Source organism: Aotus nancymaae, unplaced genomic scaffold, assembly GCF_030222135.1.
Source record: "Aotus nancymaae isolate 86718 unplaced genomic scaffold, 86718_ANA_hifiasm-v0.15.2.pri h1tg000022l_1, whole genome shotgun sequence".
Taxonomy (NCBI): Eukaryota; Metazoa; Chordata; class Mammalia; order Primates; family Aotidae; genus Aotus; species Aotus nancymaae.
This window is the reverse complement of record NW_026988435.1, coordinates 39435928-39459388: the sequence shown is the minus strand read 5'-3', so window position 1 is coordinate 39459388 and position 23461 is coordinate 39435928. Positions and strand designations below refer to the sequence as shown.

The following is a 23461-nucleotide window of genomic DNA, read 5'->3' as shown; positions in this document are numbered from 1 at the left end:
TTTGTATTAGAACAATACTACAGGCTGGGCGAGGTGGCTCATGCCTGTAATCCCAGCACGTTGGAAGGCTGAGGCAGGCGGATCACGAGGTCAAGAGATTGAGACCATCCTGGCCAACATGGTGAAGCCCCATCTCTACTAAAAAAATACGAAAATCAGCTGGGCGTGGTGGTGCGAGCTTATAGTCCCAGCTACTCGGGAGGCTGAGGCAGAAGAATTACTTGAACCCAGGAGGCAGAGGTTGCAGTGAGCGGAGATCGTGCCACAGCCAGCCTGGCGACAGAGCAAGACTCCATTAAACACACACACACACACACACACACACACACACACACATAATACCATAGGCCGGATGCAGTGGCTCACACCTGTAATCCTAGCACTTCAGGAGGCCGAGGTGGGCAAATAATCACTTGAGGCCAGGAGTTTGCAACCAGCTTGGAAACATAGTGAGATCTGTCTCTACAAAAATTTAAAAAATCAGCCAAGTGTGATGGCACATGCCTGTAGTTCCAGTTACCAGGGAGGCTGAGGTGGGAGGATCACTTGAGCCTGGGAGGTCAGGTCAGTGCACTCCAGCCTGGGAGACAGAGTAAGACCATGCCTCAAAAAATATATATATTATGTTTATTTCCAGAAAGAAAATTTAGTTTTTCTTTTGAAACATAAAATGAAAGAACTCCCTATCTAAAACATAAATGTCTACTGTCCCCCTCCACCTTCTTTCTAGAGCAACTTGTTACCCAATAGGAACCCAGATCAGGATCCCAAAACAATGAACATCCAGTTACAATCATCTAGGGAAAATGACTCAGATAAGAAATTAGGGCTGAGGTGGGTGGATCACCTGAGGTCAGGAGTTCAAGACCATCCTGGCCAACATGGTGAAACCCCATCTCTACTAAAAATTCAAAAATTAGCTGGGTGTGGTGACAGGCACCTGTAGTCCCAGTTACTTGGAGGCTGAGGCAGAAGAATCACTTGAACCTAGGAGGCGGAGGTTGCAGTGAGCCGAGATCATCACCACTGCACTCCAGTCTGGGCAAGAGAGCGAGACTCCGCCTCAAAAAAAAAAAAAGAAAGTGGCTCTCTTTTACTTTCATTGTTCGCTCCAGGCCCTGGAAATTTAGCATTCTGAGCTAGATGACAAAGTAGTTTGAGTTTGTTGACATACGTTCATTCATTCATTCATTTACTTAAGAGAAGGGTCTGGCTCTGTCACCCAGGCTGGAGTGCAGTGGAGTGATCATTGCTTCAACCTCCTAGGGTTCAAATTCCTAGGGATTTGCAGCTTCAAACTCCTAGGCTCAAGTGATCCTCTCACCTCAACCTCCCAAGGGTAGCTGGGCCTACACCTGACGCTGCCACGTCTTGCTACTTTTTAATTTCTGACTACATTGCCCAGGCTGGTCTTGAACTACTGGGCTCAAGTGATCCTCTCACCTCAGCCTCCCAAAGCACTGGGATAACAGGCGTGAGCCATCGCGCCCAGCCGGCATTAGTTTTAAATAAAAGAATGAAAACAATTGCTTCAAGCAGTGTTCCGATGTCTTCTCTGCCCCAGTTTACCCTGACAGCGGTGTCCACGCCCGCAGACGCTAGTCTGTGGATCCTCCCGGCCGTCCCATGCTGGAAGTCCAGGCTGTACACGGGCTCCTTGTTGTGCCAGGCTATTTCACAAGTGATGACTTTCATCCTCCTGAGTCTCAAAGGGGCAAAACGTTTCTCGGGCACGGTTCTGCTTCAAAACTGAGGAGAGCTGCAAAATGCTGGTGATGGATTAAACAACAGTGTTACAGCAGCAGCAAAGGGTTACTGAGCGTTGAATAGGAGTCAGGGGCCATTTAAAACGCACCACACTGCGTTGGGAAAGGATGTTAACGTTGCCATCTGACGTTAACACCTTGCTAGCTCCACCTAAAATGCTTCGCCGGGCCCTGACGTCCACAAGTTAAAGATACTCCGCCAAGTCCAGAAAAGCAAAACGAAACACCCAGGTAGAGGCTACCTAGGGGCCCGGGCCGGCTGCACGGCCAGTTCCCGCTTAGTGGGGGCTGAGGGCGCGCCCTGGGAGCCGGGGGAGGGGCGCCCCGGGGAGGGGCATCCCGGAAGAGGGGTCCAAAGAGGTTGGGGGCCCGGGCGGCGGGATAAGAGAAGAACCCTGCCTTTCCCAGGGACCGGACGCTGGGCCCGGGAAGCTGGGACGTAGGCCGCCGGGAGGAGGCCACGCGGGGCCAGGGGATGGACGGGGCCCCGCCGCCCAAATGCGCGCCGCTCCGTAGCTATCCCTGGGCCCCAGCTGCCCGCCCTCGGCTAGGGCCTCTGGCTCGAGACCTACGCGACCAAAAATGCCGCGAAGCCCCCTGGGCCAACCCCGGGAAGCTGTACCTGCAATAACCCGGACCGTCAGGCGCGCCGTCACCTCCCGCGCAGTGCGCCTTCTTCCCGCGCGCCGCAGGCCCCGCCCCCAACATGGGCGGGACCACACGGACGCCCCGCCCCTCCAGCGCCCCTCAGGTCCCGCCCCCTCCTGGGCGCAGAGGAGAGTCCCGCTCTGGGCCTGGGGTCGGAATCCGGGCCGGAATTTATTCCTGCCAGACCCACGACAGCAGGAAGAATGGAGTCATTATTCGTCATTCGTCTCCATTACTTATTCCTTGCTGATTCGTTCTTTTAGCAAACGTTTACAGAGCCTGGGTTGTGTGTTAGACCGACCCTATGCTAGCCCTGGGTACTTGGTGGAGGGCGAACACAACCGGGTCTCGTGCTCCTTTTGCAAACAAAAATTGAAATTTCTGGGTTTTCTATATTGGCTTCTAGAACATTTTGGAGAGTTCAAAGTTATGAAATTGTTCAGTACCTAGCGCGAGGTTGCTTACACTTTATTATTATAGCAGATGCCGTTACAAACCCTTTTAAAAAAAACATTTTAAAGTGAGGCTGTAAAACTAGCGGTAGGCAGAGATAGATACCGCAGGCCTTTTGAAATGGGACGTTTCCATATGAGACCTAATTCCCCAGAAGGCGGGGAAACAAGTACCTCTGGATACGCTGCTTTTACTGGATAAAAGGATCACACAGGTTTATCTGAGGAGCCAACTCTTCTAGGCATTTTTGAAAAACAAGAACAGACATGTATTCTTATATAAATACTGGCTGAGACTTTTAGCCAGCTTTATGAAAGGTACAGAAATTGTCTACAAATCAATGTCTCATGTTGATGAGAATGGCTGTATGATCCTTGAAGCCCGCTTTTTTTTTTTTTTTTTTTTTTGAGACCGGGGGTCTCGCACCGTCGCCCAGGCTGGAGTGCAGTGGCGCGATCTCCGCTCACCGCAAACTTTGCCTCCCAGGTTCAACAGATTCTGCTGTCTCAGCCTCCCAAGTAGCTGGGACTACAGGCGCGTGCCAACAAGCTCGGCTACTTTTTTGTATTTTTGGTAGAGACGGGGTTTCACAGTGTTAGCCAAGATGGTCTCGATCTCCTGACCTCATGATCTGCCCACCTCGGCCTCCCAAAGTACTGGGATTACAGACGTGAGCCACTGCGCCCAGCCTGAAGCCCAGTTTCTACAGGAAGCTAGAATAACATAATCCAGATATGCAGTTTTTAGATTTTTCTCTCCAGGATTTAGAGAGCTTGGACTAGGAATGACCATATACTTTAGATAATCTGGCTGTTCTAAAAGTACAGATTCCTGGCCCTAACCAGCCCCATGATTGTGAACATCCAGCTGCTCCAGGGGTTTGCATTTTCATAAACTCCCTGATGGGTATGATAATCAGTCTGTTTTGGAAAGCTTGGGATTCTGCCTGTCTCTCAAACATCAGAATTCTTCAAATTTCTCATAAATGCTGTTCATTCACAAATGAATACTCTGCCCACCTCTTGAAGTGTCACGACTCTGAACTATAGATTTAATAATCAAAACATATCCTTTAGGGCCAGGTGCAGTGGCTCATGCCTGTAATTCTAGCACTTTGGGAGGCCCGGAGGGCAATCACAAGGTCAAGAGATGGAGACCATCCTGGCCAACATGGTGAAACCCCATCTCTACTAAAAATACAAAAATTAGCTGGGTGTGGTGTGCCTATAGTCCCAGCTACTCAGAAGGCTGAGGCAGGAGAATCACTTGAGCCCAGGAGGCAGAGGTCGCAGTGAGCTGAGATCACACCACTGCACTCCAGCCTAGGCGACAGAGTGAGACTCTGTCTCAAAAAGAACAACAAAAAAGCTTTGATAGCACAAATAAAAAGTTCAATACAGCATTGGAAAAGTGTTGAGCAAATATCAGAACAAGAAAAATAGGAGAGGCCAGGCGTGGTGGCTCACATCTATAATCCCAGCAGTCTAGGAGGCTGAAGCGGGTAGATCACTTGAGGTCAGGAGATTGAGTCCAGCCTGGACAACATGGTGAAACCCCGTCTATCTTTTGTATTTTGTACTAAAAATACAAAAACTAGCTGGGCATGGTGGCAGGCACCTTAACTGCAGCTACTCGGGAGGCTGAGGCATGAGAATCGCTTGAATCCAGGAGGCAGAGGTTGCAGTGAGCTGAGATCACGCCACTGCACTCCAGTCTGGATGACAGAGTGAGTGAGACTCAGTCTCAATAAAAAAAAAAAAAAGGAAAATAGAAGAAAATGACAGAAATCAGTAGAGGAGAATGGGAACCACAGGAGCTCTGGCACACTACTGGTGGAAGTATAAGCTGATGTAAATACTTTAAGAAACTGTTCAACAGTGTCTAATAAAGTTAATCATATGCCTACGCCATGACTCAGCAATTCCACTCCTTGGCATATATATCAGGAAAACAAAAGCAAATTCATACAAGAATCATTATTCACAAGAATCATTATTCACAATAGTCCCAAACTGGAAAGACACCAAATATCCAGCCACAGAAGAAAAGGTAATCAAACTGTGCTATATTCATACTGTGGGATTCTACTCCATAATCCAAAAGAAATACTGTGATGTTTAATTTTATGTGTCAGTCTGCCAGGGCCAAGACATGCCCAATAGTTGGTCAACGTTGTTTCTGACTATGAGGATGTTTCTGGAAGACATTAGCATTTGAATCAGTAGACTGAGTACAGAAGATCCGCCCTCACCAACCTGAGCAGTGTCTGGGGCATCATCCAATCTGTTGAGCCTGAAAAGAACAAAAAGTGGAGGAAGGGTGAATTCTGTCTCTTCTTGAGTTGGGACATCTGTCTTCCACCCTCAGATGTCAGAGCTTCTGGTTCTCAGGTCTTTGGAGTGGGACTAAGTTATACCACTGGCTTTCTTGGGTCTCCAGCTTGCAGACAGCAGATTATGGGACTTCTCAGCCTCCAAAACCGCTTAAGCCACTCCTCCTGATCAATCTCTTGCATCTATCCTATTGGCTCTGTTTTTCTGGAGAACTCCACACTGACTGACACAGGCAGCAACACAGATGAAAAAACATTGTGATGCACATAAGAATAAGTTATTTCAAGTGATTGGCAAACACATAAATGTCATACTACCCCAAAGGCTTACTTCTTCAGTTATACTATGGTTGGAAAATATTGGTATTTGTTACATATATGCATACATATGTATTATGTATGCATTGGGAAGAGCGAATAATTATGTGGTTAGGAACCAAGACTTTCAGCAAAAGAGATTATATTTATGTATCACTTGAACCCAGGAGTTCAAGACCAGCCTGGGCAATGTAGCAAGACCTTGTACCTAGGGTGAAAAAAATCAGCCAGGCATGGTGGCACGTGCCTATAGTCCCAGGTACTTGGGAGGCTGAGGAAGGAGGAGCAATTGAGCCCAGGAGTTTGAGTTTGAGACTATATTTATATAGTCTTTTAGTTCAGTCCACTAAAAAGGCCTAGAAATGCCCAAACTAGGCCAGACACAGTGGCTTATGCCTTTAATACCAACACTTTGGCAGGCTGAAGCAGGAGAATCACTTGAACTCAGGAGTTCAAGACCAGCCTGGGTTACATAGCAAGACCCTGTATCTAGGGGAAAAAAAAAATCAGCCAGGCATGTGCATGTGCCTGTAATTCCCAGGTACTTGAGAGAATGAGGAAGGAGGAGTGCTTGGGCCCAGGAGTTTGAGGCTGTAGTGAGCTGTGATTGCACCATTGTACTCCAGCCTGGGCAACAGAGCAAGACCTTGTCTTAAAAAAAAAAAAAAAAAGCCCTAACTAGAAACAGTGACTATATCTGTGCTTAGATTATGGTCTTCAAATAGCATTTTCCACAAATCAAAGCAGAGTTCCTTGGAGAAATGGCTGTCACCAAGTCTAGTCTGGGAAATTTATTAGATGTATTGAAATACCTTACCTCTGAAATACCCTGGAGTATATATAGAAAAACAACTAAAAAATCAACAAAACCTTAAGTTAGGGTATTACTCCTATAATCCCAGCACTTTAGGAGGCAAAGGTAGGGGTGCATCGCTTGAGCCCAGGAGTTCGAGACCAGCCTGGGCAACAAGGGAAAAATCTGTTTCTACTAAAAATAGGAAAATTAGTTAGGCATGGTGGTGTGTGCCTGTGGTCCTGACTACTCAGGAGGTTGAGGTGGAAGGATCACCCAAGCCCGGGAGGTTGAGGCTGCAGGAGCCGTGATCAGACCATTGCTACTCCAGCCTGGGTGACAGACCAACAGCCTATCTCAAAAAATATTTTTTTAAAGGCCAGGAGCAGTGGCTCATGCCTGTAATCCCAACACTTTGGGAGGCCAAGTTGACCAGATCCCTTGAGCCCAGAAGTTCTTGAACCCATCCTAGGGGAAAAAAAAAACTAAAACAAAACCACCAACCAAGGAAGGTTGGACAAGCTTGCTGGTATCTCAGTTGCCTCCATGAATATCACATTTTGAGATTCCCGCTGGGCGCGGTGGCTCACACCTGTAATCCCAGAACTTTGGGAGGCCGAGGCGGATGGATCACGAGGTCAAGAGATCGAGACCATCCTGGTCAACATGGTGAAACCCCGTCTCTACTAAAAATACAAAAAATTAGCTGGGCACGGTGGCGAGTGCCTGTAATCCCAGCTACTCAGGAGGCTGAGGCAGGAGAATTGCCTGAACCCAGGAGGCGGAGGTTGCGGTGAGCCGAGATCGTGCCATTGCACTCCAGCCTGGGTAACAAGAGCGAAACTCCATCTCCAAAAAAAAAGAGAGATTCCCACCCAGGGAATCACAAAACAGGCACAACTGCCTATAATAAAAAAGTTATATACTCAAAATTCAGCCTTGGTTCAGATCACAGTACAAACCAAGGGCTTCACTTCCAACAGGAACCCCATGGCAGATTAGGAAGACTTGTCTCCTTTGTGAATATAAAACACCGTATTTTGTTATGAAGATACAGCCTGCTGGGTGTGGTGGCTCATGCCTGTAATCCCAGCGCTTTGGAAGGCAGAGGCAGGCGGACTGCTTGAGGTCAGCAGTTGGAGCAGCCTGGACAACAGAGCAAACCGTCTCTACAAAAAATTCAAAACTTAGATGGGTGCAGTGGCATGTGCCTGCAGTACCTGCTACCCATGGGGGTTAAAGTGGGAGAATCACTTGAGCCTGGGAGGTTGAGGCTGCAGTGAGCCGTGATCATACCACTGCACTCCAGCCCGGGCAAGAGTGATACCTTATCTCAAAAAAAAAAAAAAGATACAGCCAAATTCTAGATATTCACATATCAACCACATAACCTAAATATTGTTAGCCAGGTTGGGGTAAAAGTCCTTTATATTCAAACTTAAATTTATTCTGTCTTGTTACCAAGACATAGAGTCCTGATGACTCTCTAACAAATTGTGGCTCTAAAAGGTTTCCTGTTAACTCTTCACCAAAATACTGAATGTTGAGGCTACACTTATGTGTTTGAGATAGGAAATTGCATTTATTCACAATTCATTAGAATGTGTGTAGAAAATGGACCAAAATTTTAACTCACACTCCAGTTCTATCATGGCGAATTCATTCTCTATGGCCTCACACTCATTTAATTATTCCACCTATATTTAAAATGGCTTGACTTGAGACTGTCTCCTTTGGTCTTGACTTTCGTCCTACAGGACAGTATATAAAAGCTAACTCTGTGATCAAGAAACAATTCTAAAAAGCAACACATTTACATTTTCCTCGACAATCAGGTATTAATAGCATTCCTTTTGTGAGCTGTGACCAACATTCAACAGACTAACATGCAAAGATAGGATTCTAATGAGGTTTTCAAACCACTTGAGTCCCTATTTATGAGACACTGCACAAAATAAGACTTAACCAGTCAGGCTCGGTGGGTCACACCTGTAATCCCAACACTTTGGGAGGCCTAGAAGGGTGGGCTGCTTAACTCCAGGAGCTTGAGACCAGCCTGGGCAACATGGCGACATCCCATCTCTACAAAAAACAGAAAAATTAGCTGGGCATGGTGGGGCATGCCTGTAGTGCCAGCTACTCAGGAGGCTGTGGCAGGAGGATTGTTTGGGTCTCAGAGGTTGAGGCTGCAGTAAACCATGATCACACACACTGCACTCTAGCCTGGGCAACAGAATGAAACCCTGTCTCAAAACAAAAAGAAAAAAAAAAAAAACCTACTGCAGACTTTCTGAAATAGGAATAAATGGGTGTGTGTCTGGGTAGTTTTTGGCTGGTATGTGGCCAAATTAAATTAATACAAGCTTTCAGCTTTACAGCAATAAGACAACCCAGTAAAAAAGAATAGGCAAAGAACATGTATAGTACACAGAAAATTAAAATGGCCAACATATTAAAATATGTTCAACCTGAGACAAATATCAGCTGTCATGTTTTCACATATCAAATTAGCAAAATTAAGTTTAAGAGATTTTGAGGAAAATACTCTTATTACTCGTCGTAAGTATAAATTCCTGCAACCTTTTCTGGATGGCAACGTTTATTAAAATGTACATGGCATACATTCTTTGACTTATCAATATTCACTACTAAGAATTTACACTCTGGATATAATCAGAAAAGCATGTGTGGTATGTATTAATTTTCACAGTATATTCTAACAAAAAGAAATAAGCAATAGGAGCATATTCCTATGATAAAATGTTACTTAAGCTTTCTGAGATATGGAAATGTTTAGTTACCAATTTATGGTATAATCCCACTGTGTAAATTTTGAGATGCACATATATGCAATTTAATGTAAATAAAATACATACACATGAATGTTTGTCTCATTAACCACTTGAGTTCAACATTTGTAAATACTCAACAGAAGACAGATCAATGGTGCTCAGCTCTGATAGTGCACTGGAATTAACCTGTAAAGCCTAAAAAATACTGTTACCTGGTTCTAACCCCCAAAGACACTGACTAAATTAGCGTGAGGTGCAGCCTTACTTTAAAAAGCTCTCCAAGTGATTCTAATATGCAGCCAGAGGTGAGAACTTAAATGACTCCTCCATGACACACGACCCAAGTGTAAGAGGTCTATCTAATAGCAAAAATCAATTGTCTGAGATCACGAGCAGCGTCAACTGGATCTGCCACATTAGGAATTTGAGGCCCAAAGGAAGCACACAGGGACATGCCATGCCCCTCCTGCTGTGTGTGCTCACTCAGCTCTCATTGATTTTGCCACCCTAGGTCCTGTTTGAAGACACTGTGGACTGTTTTGGTTTACTTCCTCATACTTTTTGTGTTGTGTGTGTGTGTGTGTTTTTTTTTTTTTTTTCTTGAGACAGAGTCTTGCTCTGTTGCCCAGGCTGGAGTGCAGTGGCACTATCTCAGCTCACTGCAACCTCTGCCTCCCGGGTTCAAGCAATTATTCTGCCTCAGCCTCCCAAATAGCTGGGACTACAGGTGTGTGCCGCCACACCAGACTAATTTTTTGTAGTTTTAGTAGAGACGGGGTTTCACCGTGTTAGCCAGGATGGTCTCTATCTCTTGACCTTCTGATCGGCCCACCTCGGCCTCCCAAGAAGTGCTGGGATTACAGGAGTGAGCCACCGTGCCTGGCCCCCTTTGGTGTTTTAAAGTAATAAATGTTAGTTGAAGCAATACTGTCTCCCTACACACAACAAAAGAGAAAGGTATACACACCATGAAAGTCCACATTTTTCTATTAAACAACAGTTTTCAAAGTCTCATACCTTGGCAATACTTCAATATCTTCATAAAGGGCAAAAAATATCTAAGTACTTCTAAAGAATCAATTTAGCAAGTTAAGTTTATCTTACTAATCCAATGATTAATTTTCCCATCAAGCCAGATAGCCATAGGAAGTATTTTTTTTTTTTTTTGAGGTGGAGTTTTGCTCTTGTTGCCCAGGCTAGAGTGCAATGCCATGATCTTGGCTGACTGTAACCTTCACTTCCCAGGTTCAAGTGATTCTCCTGCCTCAGCCTCCCGAGTAGCTGGGATTACAGGCATGCATCACCACGCCCAGCTAATTTTGTATTTTTAGTAGAGACAGGGTTTCACTGTGTTGGCCATGCTGGTCTCAAGTTCCTGACCTCAGGTACACCTGCCTTGGCCTCTGAAAGTGCTGGGATTACAGGCATGAGCCACCATGCCAGGCTGAGAAAAGGCTTCTTTTTGTAAACAGAATACACATACTCTGAGGAAAGAGGAGCTCCGCCTCAGTCTTTTTTTTTTTTTTTTTGAGGCGGAGTTTCGCTCTTATTACCCAGGCTGGAGTGCAATGGCACGATCTCGGCTCACCGCAACCTCCGCCTCCTGGGTTCAGGCAATTCTCCTGCCTCAGCCTCCTGAGTAGCTGGGATTACAGGCACGCGCCACCATGCCCAGCTAATTTTTTGTATTAGTAGAGACGGGGTTTCACCATGTTGACCAGGATGGTCTTGATCTCTTGATCTCGTGATCCACCCGCCTCGGCCTCCCAAAGTGCTGGGATTACAGGCTTGAGCCACCGCGCCCGGCTCCGCCTCAGTCTTAATGGAAATAGTCTTCAAAAAATAACTTGCAATTAATGTAGTTAAAATGAGCTCAACTTGAGGTTCTAACTGAATACATTTTCAGTTTTAAAATAATTTGAAGTTAATATTAATTCTTTAAAAGTAGTATCTGAACAGTTAGCCATCATATATTTTATTTTATTACAAGATTATTTTAAAATTTGGGAAATTACAATTATGACAGAAAACCAGCTTCATACCAAAAATACACTTTCAATTACTTTATCAGGCAAATAAAAACAATCTTCATTTATTTGCTCTTTCCAGAAGTTACTATACAGTAAAAATTTAATATTGTATATGACAGACATGTATTAAGCATACATAAAAAAAGAATGCATTGAATGTCCAAAAACAAAGGTAAAAATAAATAGTAATGATAGAACTTTGGAAAAAATAATGCACATTTTAGTTGTGGAAAATATGGTTCTTAATTATATATACATAGTTTATACTTAATAGAAAGCCATCTCTTTAAAATTGCACAAAACATAGGACCAATAAAAGCATAGTATTTTATGGCATGTAATACTATAATCCTAGGGAAATTTGTTCCTTGACTCCAGAATATAAAACATTTAGGTTTGTAATATAATAAATTGTATGCAGTATTGTTTGAGAAAGACTCTCTTCCTCAACTCTCATTAACCTGTAGTAATCCTACAAAAGGCTGTACAGGAAATTTCACAAAAAGAAATATTAAAAAATTATCATGCCCACTTCATGCTGACTAAACAGCCAGAAATGGGCTTCAAAGTAAACCTGGTGGTCATTTAATGTTTCAATACTTTTTTCCTGTTAAAGACTGTTTCTTCGTTCTATAAAAACTCTTTGTATTTAACTGTGATTGGCAATCTCAGCACAATAAAATCCTGGCAAAATGGAGATGGTTTTTGCTTACATTTACTTTCATGAATAAAATATTTCAGGATAGGAATTTATACAAAAGAAACATTAATGCTCAATTCACTTAGAATCAGAGTTGTATCAGGAGTGTGACTACATTATTTAAAAATCCTATTTAAACTCCTTTATAAGAAAATCAAAGGTAACATTTCCATTTGTATTATGGCACAGCCCTCGACTTAGAGAAAAATACACTTTGGGGAACCAGAAAAAATTGCACAAAGCTTAGGGGCAACCTGAAAAGCTCTTGGTGAAAAACACTTAGGTACTCTAGGGCAATAAAAAAATATGTGCAGGCTTAATTACAAATATTTACATTCAAAACAGAGTCATGAGTTAGCTTCAGCTGCTCAATGCCAACAATTCACAGGTATTTCAAAACATAAGATAATGTGTTCACAATATCTGTGACCACACTTGAATGCATAGAATACAGTAATAAGATTATGGTTTTCAGTCTGTTGCCTATCGTATCTATAAAACAAAATTATTTATATTTTGAAAGCTGTACAACCAAAAGAATTGAGCAAATATTTTCTTATCTTACATAATATATACTTTAAGTACTACTGATTTCACTCATTTGTTCAACAACTTGTCCTAAAATCTCATCAACTACATCAACATCGTAATTCACTTGCTGAAGATCAAGATCAGGCACAATCATAGCCAGCAGCTGTCCTACATTAACTCGAAGAGATCGGAGTTTGAGGCTGCAAATACAAATATGTAACTTATTAGATGAGCATTACTTGTTACTTCATGTAGCACTTACAAAGTAAAATATCAAAATCAAATCTCTCTAGAATAATATACAATTAAACAAAAAGAAAAGCAAAACTTCCCCTAGAGAACTCAATTTACTTTAATAATTCATTTTTATTAGTCAGGTGTACTTGGGTCATGCCTCTATTCCCAGTACTTTGAGAAGCTGAGGAGGGAGGATCGCTGGAGCCCAGGAGTTTGAGACCAGCCTGGGCAACATGGGGAAACCCTGATTCTACTAAAAATACAAAATATTAGCTGGGCTTGGTGGAGGCACCTGTAGAGCCAGCTTCTTGGGAGGCTGAAGTGGGGGATCACCTGAGCCCAGGAGATGAAGGTTGCAGTAAGCTGCAATGGCACCACTGCACTGCAGGGTTCATGCAGTTCTCCCAGGGTTCATGCAATTCTCCCACCTCAGCCTCCCGAGTAGCGGGAACCACAGGCTCACCCCACCATGCCCGGCTAATTTTTTTTTAAAATATATTTGTAGCAACAGGGTTTCACTGTATTTCCCAGGCTGGTCTCAAACTCCTGGGGTCAAGCATTCTGCCCACCTCAGAGTGCTGGGATTAAAGGTATGAACCACTATGCCTAGCGAGAATTATCTAAAACACGTTCTATAAGATATCCATACTTGTATAAGCAGTAATACAAGGTTCTGTGGTCAAATAAGCTTGCAAAACGTGTTAAACAATGTTAAAGAGGCTTTCTTTAGGTCAGGCGCAGTGGCTCACGCCTGTAAATCCTAGCACTTTGGGAGGCTGGGGCAGGCAGATCATCTGAGGTCAGGAGTTCAAGGCCAGCCTGGTCAACATGGTGAAACCTTATCACTACCTAGAAATACAAAATGTAGCTGAGCGTGGTGGTGCATGCCTGTAATCCCAGCTACTGGGGAGGCTGAGGCAGGAGAATCACTTGAACCTGGGAGGCGGAGGTTGCAGTGAGCCAACATTGTGCCATTGTAATCCAGCCTGGGCAACAGAGCAAGACTGTCCCAAAAAAAAAACTTTTTTAATTGTAGGACTTATCTGATCCTATTATGTGCTCAAGCTACCATGTATTTACAGAGAACAATGGTTTGCTGAAAACATCGGGAAACCCTAGATTAAGATAATTATCATGCCTTCCAAGTTTATGAATATCAACATTCTAGACTTTTTAAAAAAATGCCCAAAAGTTGGCCAGGCACAGTGGCTCATGCCTGTAATCCCAGCACTTTGGGAGGCCAAGGCTGGTGGATCATCTGAGGTTGGGAGTTCAAAAGCAGCCTGACCAACATGGAGAAACACCGTCTCTACTAAAAACACAAAAAATTAACTGGGTGTGGTGGTGCATGCCTGTAATCCCAGATACTCGGGAAGCTGAGCCAGGAGAATCACTTGAACCTGGGAGGCAGAGGTTGTAGTGAGCCGAGATCGCACCATTGTACTCCAGCCTGGGCAACAAGGGTGAAACTCCATCTCAAAAAATAAAATGCCCAAAAGCATTTAATCAATAAACGCCTAAACTATAAGGCAGCTTTTGCTTCAAATATTATGTCAAACACTAAAATGAGTGTTATAGTTGTTCTTGTTGCCCACCCCACTACAATATAGTAAGTCCATATTAAATTACATACTGACTTTTCTAGTGTGGAAATCTATAAAGGGATCAAGATGTTCTTCCTTAGGCTGACAATGCAGGGAACGTAATTTTGAACATGTTCGTTTTGCGAGCTTTTATGGTAAGATTCCACTAGATCTTTGATAATACTTTAATTATTCCCATGCCAGCTGTTTTTTGCTTGTTTCAGATGGAGTTTTCCTCTTGTTGCCAAGGCTGGAGTATGGTGGCACCACCTTGGCTCACTGCAACCTCCTTCTCCTGGGTTCAAGCGATTCTCCTGCCTCAGCCTCCCAAGTAGCTAGGATTACAGGTGTGCGCCACCATGCCAAGCTAATTTTGTATTTTTAGTAGAGACGAGGTTTCACCATGTTGGTCAGACTGGTTTCAAACTCTTGACCTCAAGTGATCCATCTGCCTCAGCCTCCCAAAGTGCTGGGATTACAGGGATGAGCCACCACGCCTGGTTCTGAGATGGAGTCTTGTTCTGTTGCCCAGGCTGGAATGCAGTGGTGCCATCACAGCTCACTGCAACCGCCACCTCCCAGGTTCAAGCGATTATCCTGCCTCAGCCTCCCGAGTAGCTGAGACTACAGGCGCCTGCCACCACACCTGGCTAATTTTTATACTTTTAGTAGAGACAGGGTTTTACTATGTTGGCCAGGCTGGTCTTGAACTCCTGACCTGAGGTGATGAACTCACCTCAGCCTCCCAAAGTGCTGGGATTATAGGTGTAAGCCACCGTGCCCACCCTGGGTTTTTTTTTTTTTTTTATGCTGCAGTGCAGTGGGGCATGATCTCAGTTCACTGCAACCTCTGCCTCCCAGGCTCAAGTGATTCTCCTGCCTCAGGTTTCCCGGGTAGCTGGGATTATAGGTGCCCATGCCGCCATGCCCGGCTAATTTTTTGTATTTTTAGTAGAGACGGGGTTTTATCATGTTGGCCAGGTTAGTCTCAAACTCCTGACCTCAGCCTAACAAAGTGCAGGGATTACAGGCGTGAGCCACCATGACTGGCCTCTACTTGTTTTAATAGGACTTCTTCCTAATGTCAGCTGTACTATGGCAATTTTTAATAATTTTGTTATTTCCTAAAAGTTAAGATTATAGAGTGCATATAGTGAAATAAGGGCAGCAAGCCATACAGAAATGGTGCCAAGTATGACAGTAAAAGAAAAACCAATCAGGTTGAAAGAGTGAGTTTCAGTTAACAGTCTCGTATCTTCTACTCATGGCCAAATTCCCCCATTCTGCAATATCTAGCCCATTTTTACTCTCCTCCAAAAAATATTCTAAAACCACTCTGACCAATCAAATGCTTTATTCCTTCTAAATTCCTATTCCACTTAAATAGAACCTAAACTGTCAGGAACTGGAAAGGAAGAATAATGAAGTGTCACTTCTTTTGTATGTATCATAACACCAGGGTCACAGCACACAATCAATAATTTCTTTTGATAGAACAGTATCTATTTGATGGATACTAGCAGTTAAATAAGTAGTATCCTAACCATAACTGCAGCCCCACAAAAATGTCTCATTTAATATTACCTTTCCCCATCCATATAATTTACGGACTCCTCAATGTTACTTGATGTTGAAACATCTGTTGCTGTTTGTTGATTTGTAGATTTTAACTGTTCAACTTCAGTTTTGAGTTCTTCACACTGTGAACGGATTTGGGATTTTTCCATTTCCAGTAATTCAACCTAACAAAAAATATAAATGAATTTGATAACTGTAAAACTTAAAAATAGTAATGGCAAAGTAAAATTTTAAGCCAAGAAATATAGAGAACCTGCTTGATAAAATTATCAACTATCAAAAAACAAATACGCAAAGAAAAACAGTTTTCTATAAACAAGGCTTCATTTGTTTATAGCTTCACTTCTATATCTTTTTACAATGAGAGAACACAACATATTACCACTTGATAGTAAAAAAAAAAAAAAAAAAAGGGGGCCGGGCACGGTGGCTCACGCCTGTAATCCCAACACTTTGGGAAGCTGAGGTGGGCGGATCCCTAGGTCAGGAGTTCCAGACCAGCCTGGCCAGCATGGTGAAACCCCATTCATACTAAAAATGCAAGAAGTAGCTGGGCATGGTGGTGCATGCCTGCAATCCCAGCTACTCGGGAGGCTGGGGAAGGAGAATTGCTTAAATCCAGGAGGCAGAGGTTGCAGTGAGCTGGGATTGTGCCACAGCATTCCAGCCTGGGCGACAGAGAAAGACCCTGTCTCAGGGGGAAAGAAAGTAAATAAATAAATAAATAAATAAATAAATAAATAAATAAATAAAAAGTAGTACCTAGAAAATCAAAGATCAAGATACTAATACCTAAATTATGTTAATGTCACAGTGGCTTTCAATTCTTGCATACTCATCAGCTTATAATTAAATTACAATAGTGAGTTTATGGTTTTTATAAACAAGAGGTCCCTGACTTACAATGGTTTGACTTTACGATTTTCTGACTTTATGATTTTCCAGCTTTATGATGATGCAAAAGTGAGATGCATTCTGTGGAAACTGAACTTTCAATACCAATACAACCATTCCGTTTTTCACTTTCAGCACAGATTCAATACATTACATGAAATACTCAAATATGTTATGATAAACCAGACTTTGTGTGTTAGATGATTTTGCCCAAATGTAGGCTAATACAAGTGTTCGAAGCACTTTAAAGGCAGGCTAGGCTACGATTTTGGGAGGTTAGCTGTAATTAAATGCATTTTGGACCTAATGCTATTTCCTACCTACCATGGGTTTTTCAGGACTAACAGCATCATAAGTTGAGGAGCATCTGTATTTTGTCTTTCAGCTCCTAAGCCAAGACATCAAGATTAGTGCTTGCATGAACGGCAATATTCCCAAGGAAGAGACAGCACAGCACCAAACCATGGTTCCCAAACTCTTTTTAGTGGAAAAATCCTTTCAAAGGCCATACACACAAAAAATGTGTAAAACAGATTAAAAGGAGCTACCTGAATTTGAAGCAGGGACACATGAAGAGGCCACTGGTATTTATCATTTGTCTCCTGGTATTTATCGTTTTTCTCCTTCTTTCTCAGTAAAAGAACCCATGAATAAAAACTGCACTTCCCAGGCCCCCTTAAGCCAGATGACTCAGTTCTGATAGTCAGAACTAAGCAACTAAGGCCAAGCATGGTGGCTCACGCCTGTAATCCCAACACTTTGGGAGGCTGAGGCGGGTGAAGCATTTGAGAGTCAGGAGTTCGAGACCAGCCTGGCCAACATGATGAAACCCTTTCTCCACTTAAAATACAAGAATTAGTCAGGTGTGGTAGTGCGTGCTGTAATCTCACCTACTCAGGAGGCTGAGGCAGGAGAATTGCTTGAACTCAGGAGGTAGACATTGCAGTGAGCTGAGATTGTGCCACTGCACTCCAGCCTGGGTGAGACAGAGCAAGACTCTATCTCAAAGGGTTAAGTTAATATTGGCATTCTCAACAGGACATTTACCATTCTCAACAGGACATTTACCATACTCGGCTACCCCCGTCACTCTTCAGGAATGTACATCTCGACATCTCAAGACACTGAAAGAACCAAAAATGCCCCTATACATTTCCATATGCCCCCAGGAGACCCACTCCTCAGTTGAGTACCAGTAGAAAAACAGACACTCAATAAAAACAGAATTTTTAAGTGGAAGTATTCCAAAGATTGGCAGCTTTTTGTTTGGTGACAGAGTCTTGCTCTGTCACTCTGGCAGGAGTGCAGTGGTGTGATCTCGGCTCACTGCAGCCTCCACCTCCCAAGTTCAAGCAAGTCTCCTGCCTCAGCCTCCTAAGTGGCTAGGACTGTAGGTGCCCACCACGACGCCCAACTAATTTTTGTATTTTTAGTAGAAACAGGGTTTTACCACAACGGCCAGGCTGGTCTCAAACTCCTGACCTCAAGTGATCCACCTGCCTTGGCCTCCCAAAGTGCTGGAATTACAGGAGTGAGCCACCGCGCCCAGCCAACTGGCAGCTTCTTAAGGTTTAAATGGCCCTGGACTCCGCAACTACATGTGGAATGATGTAACTCACCTCACTTTTATACTGGTCCCTCTCAACACTGCATTTGTCCAGTTGTCTAAACACATCGTCAAGCTGCACGGCCATCTCATCCATTTCACTTTTACTCTCACTATTGGAACACTGACTGCATTCAGCCTTTACATGCTGCAAAGCACTACACTGTTTTTTCAGCCTTTCTATTTCTTCCAAAGCTTGCTGATACTGAGATACCACATGGTCTGGACTTTCGGATTTGCCATTAATACTTTCAAGTAAAAATACAGCATCGGTTTCAGTGGACTGATGACACGTTTCTTTCTTCACATACTTGTCATTCATTTCTAGTATCCTCTGTTGTAACACTTTGATTTGATCAGTAAACATATGACACTGTCTTTTATAATTCTCTTTTTCCTGGGTGACAAGAAGTAGCTGGTTTCTCAGTTCTTGTAACTGGCAGCCTGCATCATCTGCAGATTTATCAATGGTGTCCTGGGTTTCGTGTATCTTTGCTTCAGCTTCTACACAGGAAGGCAGAATCACTGTATCATTTCTTACATCTATCTCATCTTCAACAGTTTCTTCCTTTTTAACAACTAAACTTGGTACTTCAGTCTGTGTAGCTGCAGTATTTCCCTGGTCACACCAGGATGATGAGGTGCTTGTTGAACCAGTCTGGCCACAAGGTTCACTGTCACCCACAAGCTTGATCTGAACACCACTTTGCTCAATGTGACTCTGTTCTGATTTCATGTCAACATCATGATCTACTGCAGGTTTGGGGGTACTGTTTTCTTCTAAAATGATGACATCTTCATCATCATCATCACCTTTATAAACTGAATTTTCAAACTGACTATTCAATCTCCGATTCTTCGCATTCAAAATTGAGGAACGAGTAGAAAGTCTCCGTTTGAAGCTGAAAAAATATTTACATTTAAGATTATAAAATATGGACAAAATAGATGACCTTAAAGTAATCATTCTAATAAATCCAGAATTATAACAGTGTATTTATTTATTTATTTTTGAGACAGAGTTTCACTCTTGCCCAGGCTGGAGTGCAATGGCACAGTCTCGGCTCACTGTAACCTCTGCCTCCCAGGTTCGAGAAGCCTCCCAAGTAGCTGGGATTACAGGCACCTGCCAAAACATCCAGGTAATTTTTGTATTTTTAGTAGAGATAGGGTTTCGCCATGTTGGCCACGCTGGTCTCAAACTCCCTGACCTCAAGCAATCTGCCTGCCTCAGCCTCTCAAATTGGTGGGATTAAAGGTGTGAGCCACTGAGCCCAGCCTATAAGTTTTCAAATACTGAGAAATACCCAGGCTCATTTTTTAAAGTGATGCATTGTATAGTACCAACCACAACTGATTTAATGAAGTAGAGACTCTTTCCTCTTTTTACAGATGAAGCAACAATGGACTATTGAGATCTCTTTTAAGTACCCGATCTGTATACTCCCAAGTCTCTGCATTTGATGACCTCCAGGCACTTCAATGTATACATTTTCAGAACAGAATGCTACCCACCCTGGCCCCTTGTTTGTATTCTTCAGCTCGGGGAATGGCTTCACCATTTTGCCCATAATAATTTGTATCAGTATTCAGTGATCAAAGGTAAACCATAAAGCAAATCAATATTTCTTATCCTTTTTTCTTTTTTTTGAGATGGAGTTTCGCTCTTGTTACCCAGGCTGGAGTGCAGTGGTGTGATCTCGGCTTACCGCAACCTCTGCCTCCTGGGTTCAAGCAATTCTCCTGCCTCAGCCTCCCGAGTAGCTGGGACTACAGGCGTGCGCCACCACGCCCAGCTAGTTTTTTTGTATTTTTAGTAGAGACGGGGTTTCACCGTGTTGACCAGTATGGTCTTGATTTCTTGACCTCATGATCCACCCGCCTCGGCCTCCCAAAGTGCTGGGATTATAGGCGTGAGCCACCGCGCCCGGTCTATCCTTTCATATTAAACAATTTTATCTCAATTAAAAATTGCCCCAATTTCATTTGCATAATTTCCTGTTCATGTCTGTTAACGTGTGCATAGTTGACATTTATTTATCACCATTTGATTGCCTTTTGCCACACTTGGAGGAGTATTTGTACTGGTTTGTTAGTTGGGCCTTGTGTTAGACCTCCTAGATCTCAGAAAGGACTTTCCTCTTTTTTTGGACTGTCCCATATTGAGGGAGCACAGCCTGCAACAGCATCTTAATGAAGGGTACACAAAACATGACAAATGCAAAGTTCTGCAATGACAAAAACATCTTTATTTCCCTCTCAAGCCTATTGCTAGCTTAACTGTTACATAGACTTCCAAGTTGGAAATTATTTTCTCAAAAATTTAAAAACATCATTCCATTTTCATTTACCACTTAAGTGTTTCTATCATTCGAATTCCTCATCTTTTGCACGTACATAATCTGCTTTTTTCTTTCTGAAAAAATCTTTTATTCCCTTGTGTTAAAAAATGTCATGATGCTATGTCTTGGAGTGGCTCTCTTTCCAGACATCATGCTCTGTAGTTAGTGGAAATGCAGTTTTTCTGGTATGATTTCCCATTCTGGAAGGCGGCTATGCTTACCACAGCATACACCAATACCAGTGCCAACTTCCCATTCTAAAACTCCCTTATTTAGATGGTTGCTTTCCAGTACAGATACTATTATCTTTTCTTCTTTCTCTATCTTCCAACTGTTTACTTTTTGTTCTAAGAGATTTATTTATTCAAGTCTACATCACTTTCCCCCAGTGTCACAATGTTTTCTTCTATTCCCATTGTTTCAGTTTGCTGTCCCATGTGGGAGATCACACATCTGGCTATCTGTTTATACCTAAGAATGAAACTGATTAGCAGCAATGAGGGCTGAGTCTGTGATTCAAAGGGTGCTCCAACTGCCATCAGCATTTAGGGCTTCTCTCTTGGAGCCCAGTGGGGAAGTGAGGGAGGGTAGATTTCTCACCATTTAGTATCCAAACTTTCCCTTACTCATTCTGTTTCAAAACAATGGCTCAGCCAGTATGGTTGCTCACGCCTGTAATCCCAGCACTTTGGGAGGCCAAGGCGGGCGGATCACAAGGTCAGGAGTTCAAGACCAGCCTAACAGGGTGAAACCCCATCTCTACTAAAAATACAAAAAAAATCATCCGGGTGTGGTGGCATGTGCCTGTAATCCCAGCTACTCAGGAAGCTGAGGCAAGAGAATCCCTTGAACCCGGGAGGCAGAGCTTGTGGTGAGCTGAGATCGTGCCACTGCACTCTAGCCTGGGCAACAGAGCAAGACTCCATCTCAAAAAAAACGACAACAAACAAATAAACAAAAAACAAAAAAATAAAATAAAATAAACCAATGGTTCATCTACATCTTCAGTAAAAACTGCTCCATAAAATAAATTTCCTATCTTCTGACAGAGACAGAGAAAGAGCACTCACCAGACATTGCAGGTTGGGAAGAGGTCTTGACCTTACTCCAACTGAGCCTCTGGTTCTTGCCCCTATCTATCTTCCACCTTCAGCAGTCACCAATGCTTCCAAGTTAGGAGACTTTCTAGGGATTTGTGGAGTAAACTGGTTTGCTTCTTGTCAGGTTTCTACCATTCTCCAGTAGCCTTAGGTTTCAGCTTTCTCTGGTCTGCTATATCAATTACTTCTTACTCTGCCCGTTTAATTTAGAATTACTATTATTATTTTTCTTACCAAGCTAGTTCCTGCTTGTATTTCCTAAGACTTAGTTTAGATACACCCTTTCCATAAACTTTGGTTTATAAATTTGAGAATAAATATGGCTTTAAAAACTGTTTAATAGGCTGGGCACAGTGGCTCACACCTGTAATCCCAGCACTTTGGGAGGCCAAAGCAGGCAGACTGCCTGAGCTCAGGAGTTTGAGACCAACCTGGGTAACATGGTGAAACACCATCTCTACTAAAATACAAAAAATTAGCCGGGGTGGTGGCATGCATTTGTCGTCCCAGCTACTTGGGGGCTGAGGCGGGAGAACTGCTTGAACCCAGGAGGCAGAGGTTGCAATGAACTAAGATTATACTACTGCACTATACAAGACTCCATCTCAAAACAAAAAAAAGTCATTTAATCAAAAATTCCCCTTTCAATAACAAACATTAGTATAGTCAATCTGATCCACTAGTTTGTAAACATCATGGTCATTCTTCTCCACTCTTGTTCATTCTATTAACTTGGAAGAGGCCATCTACAAGACTACTATTTTCAGAACTTCAGGAACCAGCCAACCTAAGTACCAGATCATCACAAAGCCTTCGCTGATCAATCTAGTCAAGATGGCTAACTATTCATGTATCACTTTCTCTTTTTTTTTTTTTTTTTTTTGAGAAGGAATTTCGCTCTTGTTACCCAGTCTGGAGTGCAATGGCATGATCTCGGCTCACCACAACCTCCGCCTCCTGGGTTCAGGCAATTCTCCTGCCTCAGCCTCCTGAATAGCTGGGATTACAGGCACGCGCCACCATGCCCAGCTAATTTTTTGTATTTTTAGTAGAGACAGGGTTTCACCATGTTGACCAGGATGGTCTCGATATCTTGACCTCGTGGATCCACCCACCTCGGCCTCCCAAAGTGCTGGGATTACAGGCGTGAGCCACCGCACCCGACCCCCATGTATCACATTCTCTCTCTCTCTCCCTTCCTTCTCCATCCACTCCTCCAATAAAAGTAAGTGCCTACAGCGTGCCATAGGCTTTTTTGCAAAGAATTTCCAGGTCACTATAGTGTCATACTGTTAATTGCTTCACATTTTCTTAAGTACTGATCATTTTAAAAGCAGGAATTTTCATACTATATAGAAGTTCAAAGAGGTGACAATGTGATCAAACTCTACAATGAATACAATTAAACTCTTTATTTTTTCTTTTTCGAGACGAAGTTTTGCTCTTGTTGCCTAGGCTGGAGTGCAATGACACAATGATCTCAGCTCACTGCAACCTCCGCCTCGCAGCTTTAAGCAATTCTCCTGCCTCAGCTTCCCAAGTAGCTGGGGTTATATGTGCCTGCCACCACGCCCAGTTATTTTCTTTGTATTTTTAATGGAGACGGGGTTTCACGATGTTGGCCAGGCTGGTCAATTAATATTTTTTAAATAATTTAAGAGGTGGCGGAAGTAGGGTTTAGCCTAAGTTTAGACAATAAAAGCAAGACAATTTGTCCTTAAGATTTTTCACATTCATGTAACCTACAAATCACAATGT

At 43.1% G+C, this 23461-nt stretch overlaps 2 protein-coding genes across 3 annotated transcripts in view; both read right to left on the bottom strand.

Annotated features, from left to right (window-relative positions):
- CHAF1B (chromatin assembly factor 1 subunit B) overlaps nucleotides 1-2443 on the bottom strand; it is a 30365-nt gene extending 27922 nt beyond the window's left edge. Inside the window, exons 1-2 of one of the 2 annotated variants that reach the window (XM_064380138.1) lie at nucleotides 2389-2443; nucleotides 1570-1769 (exon numbers count right to left, since the gene is read on the bottom strand). In XM_064380138.1, the coding sequence (XP_064236208.1) occupies nucleotides 1570-1695 (126 nt within the window). In that variant the 5' untranslated portion in view covers nucleotides 1696-1769; nucleotides 2389-2443. Of the gene's footprint in view, nucleotides 1-1569; nucleotides 1917-2388 lie in introns of those variants that run through there. The other variant, XM_064380139.1, reaches the window with a different exon arrangement.
- Nucleotides 2444-11061: 8618 nt separating this feature from the next.
- Nucleotides 11062-23461, bottom strand: part of MORC3 (MORC family CW-type zinc finger 3) — a 51756-nt gene continuing 39356 nt past the window's right edge. The window contains exons 15-17 of the mRNA XM_064380137.1: nucleotides 18275-19163; nucleotides 15768-15925; nucleotides 11062-12563 (exon numbers count right to left, since the gene is read on the bottom strand). Of these exons, the coding sequence (XP_064236207.1) occupies nucleotides 12410-12563; nucleotides 15768-15925; nucleotides 18275-19163 (1201 nt within the window). The 3' untranslated portion in view covers nucleotides 11062-12409. The remainder of the gene's footprint in view (nucleotides 12564-15767; nucleotides 15926-18274; nucleotides 19164-23461) is intronic.